The sequence below is a fragment of the Perissodus microlepis genome, chromosome 2 (assembly GCF_051167445.1).
Source record: "Perissodus microlepis isolate ML-2025 ecotype Zambia chromosome 2, ASM5116744v1, whole genome shotgun sequence".
NCBI classification, from domain to species: domain Eukaryota; kingdom Metazoa; phylum Chordata; class Actinopteri; order Cichliformes; family Cichlidae; genus Perissodus; species Perissodus microlepis.
Window position 1 is genome coordinate 20,850,144 of NC_140462.1, and position 7,689 is coordinate 20,857,832.

Here is a 7,689-nt window from a genome sequence, read left to right on the forward strand (position 1 = left end):
AAAACTTTACACATATATATAATCACTGTTGCACATCAAAAACTATTTACAATATTACTTTGTTTTTTTTCCAAAAGACCCTTTTTGTGCTCAGAAATATATGGTGTTAGGTTTGACCTCAGAGGGTTAAATTCTCCAAAACCCAAAGGAGGTAAGTATAAACTATCAGTCTGCTTAGACTGACATAAAGGCTGTGTGTGTGTGTTGCATGCTATTTTATCTTAGACCGGAAGCAGAAATCCCACTCTAAGTAGAAGTGAAAAATCATGGTGCCAGTGGTTCTTCATGGAAAAAAAGAGGAGTTGACCGTAAGTCTGTCATTCATTTCAATCTATATTTTCAGTCTATCAGTACATATAAAGGAATTTTTCACTACCTGTCATAAAAAGAGCAAAATACAAATATCCCAGAAATCTGTCCAAAACCTGTAAATATATTGTCATTTATTAGGTAAATAACAAATGCAAGTAATTAGCTGCAATGTGCATCTTAGTCAAAATAATAATGCACTTTACTATTTTTCTATTTTTTTGTAAAACAGTGAATTTGAAAATTTGTTTTCCAACATTTCAGTTCAACAATAATAATTATATTTTAGCATTAAAATATCATTTAGATTACCAACCTTTCAAATATTGGTGGATTAACTGTTAGAGTAACCCTAAAAATGATTTTGGTAAGTACCAGTACTGTTTACTTGGGGAAGCTGAAGCATAAACCTTACACAGGGTGATGGTCTACTAAATTTGTTAAGGACAGTATATAGACAGCCATCATCTGTGTCCTGAGAAGGATATGGTATGAGGATATATGTTATAGACTGAGGAGTCAAGTGACCATTAGCTACTTCCTGAATGTGAATCACATTAAACTGTACACCAGAAGTTAGCTAGACATTGACAGGCAGGAGTTTACCAGAGCTGACAGGTCCCAACCTGCAGATGGTGCAAACATGCTCAAGAGACTTTTCATTGCATTCTAACAGGATGTAAGACTCAAGCTGGGCGAGCACAGACCGAGAGGCAGAATCAAGAGATTAGTGTAGAGGAACAATTATACCACATGTGGGTTAGAATTCCCAATGGGAGACACCACCAAAGGTGGTAGAGAACAACAGGGCTAAGGTCCTGTGGAACTTAAACTTCCAGATAAACAAGCAGCAAGTTGTGATAGATGTGGCAACCCCAGTGGACAGCAACATTGGAAGAGGGGGTACAAGAGAATATAGTACAAGTTGTTGAAGGAACCACTAAATTAATGTGCAGAACCCTCAGACTCCCAAGTGTATTGTAGAGGACCCAGGCTTGAGGAACACACACATCACACCCAGTTGTAGGGTGAGAGAGAGATTATATATAAAGCAGTGCAAAGAACTTAGTAGATATACAGGGTGGGCCATTTATATGGATACACCGTAATAAAATGGGAATGGTTGGTGATATTAAAGTCCTGTTTGTGGCACATTAGTATATGCGAGGGGGCAAACTCCTCAAGATGGGTGGTGACCATGGTGGCCATTTAGAAGTCGGCCATCTTGGATATAACTTTTATTTTTTTCAATAGGAAGAGGGCCATCTGACACATCAAACTTATTGGTAATGTCATAAGAAAAACAATGGTGTGCTTGGTTTCAACGTAACTTTATTCTTTCATGAGTTATTTACAAGTTTCTGACCACTTATAAAATGTGTTCAATGTGCTGCCCATTGTGTTGGATTGTCAATGCAACCCTCTTCTCCCACTCTTCACACACTGATAGCAACACCACAGGAGAAATGCCAGCACAGGCATCCAGTATCCGTAGTTTCAGGTGCTGCACATCTCATATCTTCACACTATAGACAATTGCCTTCAGATGACCCCAAAGATAAAAGTCTAAGGGGGTCAGATCGGGAGACCGTGTGGGCCATTCAACTGGCCCACGACGACCAATCCACTTTCCAGGAAACTGTTCATCTAGGAATGCTCGGACCTGGCACCCATAATGTGGTGGTGCACCATCTTGCTGGAAAAACTCAGGGAACATGCCAGCTTCAGTGCATGAAGAGGGAAACACATCATCATGTAGCAATTTCAAATTTTCAAATATCCAGTGGCCTTGAGGTTTCCATTGATGAAGAATGGACCCACTATCGTTGTACCCCATATACCACACCAAACCATCACTTTTGTTGTTCCAACAGTCTTGGAGGGATCCATCCAATGTGGGTTAGTGTCAGACCAATAGCGGTGGTTTTGTTTGTTAACTTCACCATTCACATAAAAGTTTGCCTCATCACTGAACAAAATCTTCTGTGTGAACTGAGGGTCCTGTTCCAATGTTTGTTTTGCCCATTCTGCAAATTCTGTGCGCCGATCTGGGTCATCCTTGTTGAGATGCTGCATAGCTGGAGTTTGTAAGGGTGCCATTTGTGAGTAGCTAATATCCGCCGAATGGATGTTCGACTAATGCCACTCTCCAGTGACATGCGGCGAGTGCTACGCTGTGGGCTCTTGCTGAATGAAGCTAGGACAGCCACTGATGTTTCTTCACTAGTGACAGTTTTCTTGCGTCCACATTTTGGCAAATCCAATACTGAACCAGTTTCACAAAACTTAGCAAGCAGTTTGCTAACTGTAGCATGGGAGATGGGTGGTCTCGTAGGGTGTCTTGCATTGAAATCTGCTGCAATGACCTGGTTACTGCGTTCACCAGATATCAACACAATTTCGATCCGCTCCTCACGTGTTAACCTCTTTGACATGTCAATGGCTGTGAACAAAGAGAAACTTGTAAATAACTCATGAAAGAATAAAGTTACGTTGAAACCAAGCACACCATTGTTTTTCTTGTGACATTACCAATAAGTTTGATGTGTCACATGGCCCTCTTCCTATTGAAAAAACAAAAGTTGTATCCAAGATGGCCGACTTCTAAATGGCCACCATGGTCACCACCCATCTTGAGGAGTTTGCCCCCTTACATATACTAATGTGCCACAAACAGGACTTTAATATCACCAACCATTCCCATTTTATTACGGTGTCCATATAAATGGCCCACCCTGTACATTAGTGGGGTCAAGCTTCTGACTGATTTTACCTTTCTGGCCGAATTTTAGGTGGACTGACTTTCGATCTAAAGTTGAATGGCGCAAATCCACACTCTCAGTGCAAGTTTTAGTGTAAGCAGATAGCTTTTCTAACAGAGGAAAGACTTCAAAGACTGATTTATTTATTTATTAATTCTGTTTGGTCCTAGCTGGATACCCAATATCTGAAGCTTATGCTACTTCAATGTAATCTAGTCAAGCAGATTCAGAGCTAAAGCACATTTTAAATTTGCCATAACATAAATTTCCCTGAATCACCACATTACATTGGAATGCTTTGTGCAGAACTCTGGCTCTCCTGTATATTTTATAACTTGACAAAACTCAGTTTGCAATTGTGTGCTGGAAATGGGTACTTCAAAAGAGTGCTTCCTGAAGTGGGGTCCTGGGAAGCCAACAGGGGTTATTTTGCAGATTATGGATCACACAGACTATTAAAAAGCACAAAAGATGTACTACTCAGCAAATGAAAGAAGCAGCACTTTCTGCTCTGAGAGCAGAGAAAAAGTGATACAGCTTTGCTTTCCGAGAACAGCGACTATAAGGAGGATTACACGGATGAATGATTACTGTGATCATCCAATAGCAACTCTATCATGAGCTTTTCTTATATTAAGAAAGTATCAAAACTGTCAAACTGAGAGAGCTCCATTATGTTACTGTGACTACAATAAAGTATAGTGTGTTTGGGAACTCGGGCCGCAAAGAATGTAGATAAAAAACAGTTTTCAGTACGAAGAAGTTCAGATAAATAATAAACCACTCCTGAAAAAAGCCAGCTGGATTTCTACTGAATGATGTCTTAGTAGTTCTCATGAAAAATATTTACTGGTGGAATATTCAGTTTCACATATCCAGAAGTCACTATGTGACCAACTCTCAACTCATTTTAGTGATACTTGGACAAGTGGGGTCCACATTGTGCTGCATTTTGTACTACTGCTGCATTGTTCAGGTCATTCAAATGGAGTTCAGTTGGAGCGCTTTAACATCTGAAATAGAAGAAAACAGTGACTAGAGCAGGGGTGTCAAACTCATTTTGGTCTGGGGGCCACATACAGCTTAATCTGATCTCAAGGGGGCCAGACCAGTAAACTCATTCCAAAATTACATAGAACTAACAGTAAGTCCACTTTTTTCTTTGTATTAGTGCAAAGAAGAAATAAATTATAAAAATCTTTACATTAAATTAATTGTCCTTTTACAATTTTACTCAGTTTAACATTTATTTAAGTGCATTATACATAAAAATCTGATCACAGTGATTGTACAATGTTTTAAAACATTTAGTCAACAAACAGTTTTGTGGAACTTAAAAACACTGCCCTGCATGTTAAAATACATCAAACACATCTAAAATTAAGAAATGAATGAATTTAAAATCCATTTTCCACATCTAGGAAGCAATTCTGAACACATAAATTGAGGCCACACACTTGAAATCTTAAGTGGTAGCTGTTTTAAACAGACATTTGATGAAGTAAATTTGGCCCCTTCCTTGTTAATGCATAAAATGTAAACAAAAAAAAACTCACATAGATAACATATGTGGCATGCATAAGACATAATCTTTTACTTAACAATAGTCTTCTCTTGTAAATCTGTTTCTGACTACCACTGACTTTCACAGCAATTACTAGAGCAAATATTCACATTTGTTTATTTTATAGTGCAACGTTCAAAGCAGCATTCCATAGAATTTAGTCTTGCTCAGTATTTGCCCCTAAAACTTGGCATCTTTTAGCCTGCACAAGTGCATCAATATCAGGCATCATATCCTGAGTAGCAGCCAGTTTCAGAATCTCATTTAAGTGCTTATGTGTGAGCTTTGAGCGTAGCTTTGTTTTATTAATGGTCATGAGTGAGAAAACTTGCTCACAAAGGTAGGTAGTCCGAAACATGGACAACATTTTTGCAGCCATTGCTGTCAATTTAGGATAGCGTGGTAGGAGATACTTGTAAAATGTGTCCAAGCCCACAGAGGCAAATTTGTCAATTCTACATCACACTGCAAATCAATGATTTCAAGTTGCATGTCAACAGGCACATCAGAAGCTCTGACTGTGAATGGTGAGCGAAAAACTGTGAATTCTGTCTCGAGTTCGCTAATGACCTGAAATCGTTTCTCAAATTCCCTCAGCAACCCTGAAATCTTGTCTTTGTACTGTTTCACGTCAGGATTAACACTTGCTGCGCACACATCTCGGAGACAGGGAAAATGAGCAGGGTCTCTGCTTGCTATCTGCGTCTCCCATAACGTGAGCTTTAACTTGAATGCATGTATGCTGTCATAATACTGTGTTACACTTGTTTTGCGTCCCTGCAACATTCTGTTCAGATTATTCAAGTGCTCTGTTATATCAACCATAAATGCAAGGTCCTGCAGCCAAAGTGGGCACTGTAATTCCTTAACAGGTTTTCCTTTTTTCTCCATAAATTGTCCGATTTCCCCACGTAGATCAAAGAAGCGCTTCAGCACAGCACCTCTGCTTAACCATCTTACCTCATTGTGGTATGGCAGACCATGGGTAATGTTACAGTCACTGAGAAGGCTGTCAAACTGACGATGATTGAGACCTCTGGCTCGGATGAAATTAACAGTTCGGACAACCACCTCCATGACGTGATCCATTTTTAAGGACTTGCAGCATAATGCCTCCTGATGCAAAATGCAATGAAATGTCCAAAAATCACCCCCTCTATTTGCGGCTTGTACTTTCTCTCTGAACTTGGTCACAACACCTGCTTTTTTCCCGATCATTGGCGGCGCACCATCAGTGGCCAGGCTTACGGCGCGGGACCAGTCCGCCCCGACCCTGTCCAGTGCTCCAACTACGGAGCGGAAAATGTCCTCAGCTGTTGTGGTGTCGGTCATAGGCACCAACTCGAGAAACTCCTCTGTGACAGTCAAAGTATCATCAACTCCACGAATGAATATGGCCAGTTGAGCGACGTCTGTAATATCAGTACTCTCATCAATTGCAACAGAAAATGCCAGAAATGACTCCACTTTGCGTTTCAGTTGGCTGTCCAAATCTGCCGATTGTTCCGAAATCCTGTCTGCCACGGTATTTCTCGTCAAGCTAATATTGGCAAAAGCTTGTCGCTTCTCAGGACACACAATTTCAGCAGCCTTCAGCATGCAGTTTTTGACGAACTCCCCCTTAGAGTACGGCTTTGATGCTAATGCTACTTGGCTAGCAATTACATAGCTGGCTTTCACCGCAGCATCACTGACATCTCGGCTCCGGGTGAAAACAGATTGCTGTTTCCTCAGACCAACCAACATTTCATTTACCTTCTGTTTTCTCAGTTCTCCGTGCAAGCTGTTGTATTTTTCACCATGTTGAGTTTCATAGTGGCGCCGAATATTGTACTCCTTAAGCACCGAAACTTGCCGCATGCACACTAGGCACACGGGTTTCCCATTCACCTCCGTGAACATATAGGAAGAAGTCCATTTTTTTTGAAAAATCCGACACTCTGTGTCCACTTTTCTCTTTTTTGACAAAGACATTTTGCTGATGAGGGTGCCTGTTCCAAGAGAAAAAGCGGGTAAAGCGATTGAACTGACTAAAACACAACGCCCCTAGCGAACAACATAGGAACTGCAGATTTTAAAGAAAATGAAGTTTATTCTTTTTTTTTTAATAATGCAAATTTATCCCCGGGCGGACTAAACCCCCTGGCGGGCCGGTTCCGGACTAGAGCCAAAAGTACTGTTCTTGGATGTGTAACCATCCAAGAAGAGAGGAAGTGCAGAGAAGCTCTTTGCTGATGGGGCAAGAAGCCCTATTAATGTCGGTTAAACATTTGGAAAGGGTGTATTTCAGACCAAATCATGACTTTTTCCCCCCTAACCCTAAATCCCAATTTAAAGTCTAAACTCAATGTTGTAATGAAATGCCTAAACCACACCATGTAATTTAATGTCTTAATCTGGCCATTCCCAACCACATAATTTAATGTTTATTGGCTAACCAAATCAGACAGCGATACAAAATACAATCAAATTTTACAGTCAAACTGTAAAATTTCCAGATTTTTTTATTTTATTTTACTTATATAATGTATATAATTCACTCACTTATTGCACATAATGTCCTCCTTGTATATATTCACTCAGTGTATATAATGTTCTCTCTGTTTTTGCATAGTTGAGGAGCATATAGGTCACTTTTCACTGCATGTTGTTCTTGTATAACTATGCACGTGACAAATAAAGAATCTTGAATCTTGAATCAAAATGCACAACAATATCTCTGTGCACCAGCTTAACAGGTAGCACTTGTATTAAAGCATGTTTTGTATGCACGGGCATCTCATTAGCCATTGCAGTTCATTGCAGCAATGCATCAGCAAACACAAAACCATAATTCTGCAACAGATAAGAGACGCAAGATTTCCCAACTGGGTACGCATGGTCTGATTTATTTATTTATTTTTAATATACTAAAACTGTCTAAGACAACGCAGGGAACTAAAGAGAGCTCTCTAGTGTTTCTTGTATAAGGACACAAAGCTTTGTGTCCTTATACAAGAAACTTATACAAGAAACACAGAGAATTCAGATTTTCCCAGCAGGAAATGAATCAAT

General features: G+C 39.8%; 1 protein-coding gene across 1 annotated transcript; it reads right to left on the bottom strand.

Annotated features, from left to right (window-relative positions):
- Positions 1 to 889: 889 nt before the first annotated feature.
- LOC146392717 (general transcription factor II-I repeat domain-containing protein 2-like) lies at positions 890 to 6,495 on the bottom strand. Its single transcript, XM_084952064.1, has 3 exons — positions 5,809 to 6,495; positions 5,596 to 5,751; positions 890 to 1,000 (listed from the first exon to the last, which is right to left on the bottom strand). The coding sequence occupies exons 1-3, from the start codon at positions 6,493 to 6,495 to the stop codon at positions 890 to 892; spliced, it is 954 nt and encodes a 317-aa protein (XP_084808190.1).
- Positions 6,496 to 7,689: the final 1,194 nt, after the last annotated feature.

What these genes read in the sequence shown, in the direction of transcription:
- LOC146392717 (XM_084952064.1), bottom strand. Translation starts at nt 6,495, where the DNA reads ATGCGGCAAGTTTCGGTGCTTAAGGAGTACAATATTCGGCGCCACTAT. An exon ending in TGACCAAGTTCAGAGAGAAA is followed by an intron (nt 5,752 to 5,808) that starts GTACAAGCCGCA and finishes ATTTTGCATCAG; the next exon opens with GAGGCATTATGCTGCAAGTC. An exon ending in GTCTGCCATACCACAATGAG is followed by an intron (nt 1,001 to 5,595) that starts GTAAGATGGTTA and finishes GTGCTCGCCCAG; the next exon opens with CTTGAGTCTTACATCCTGTT.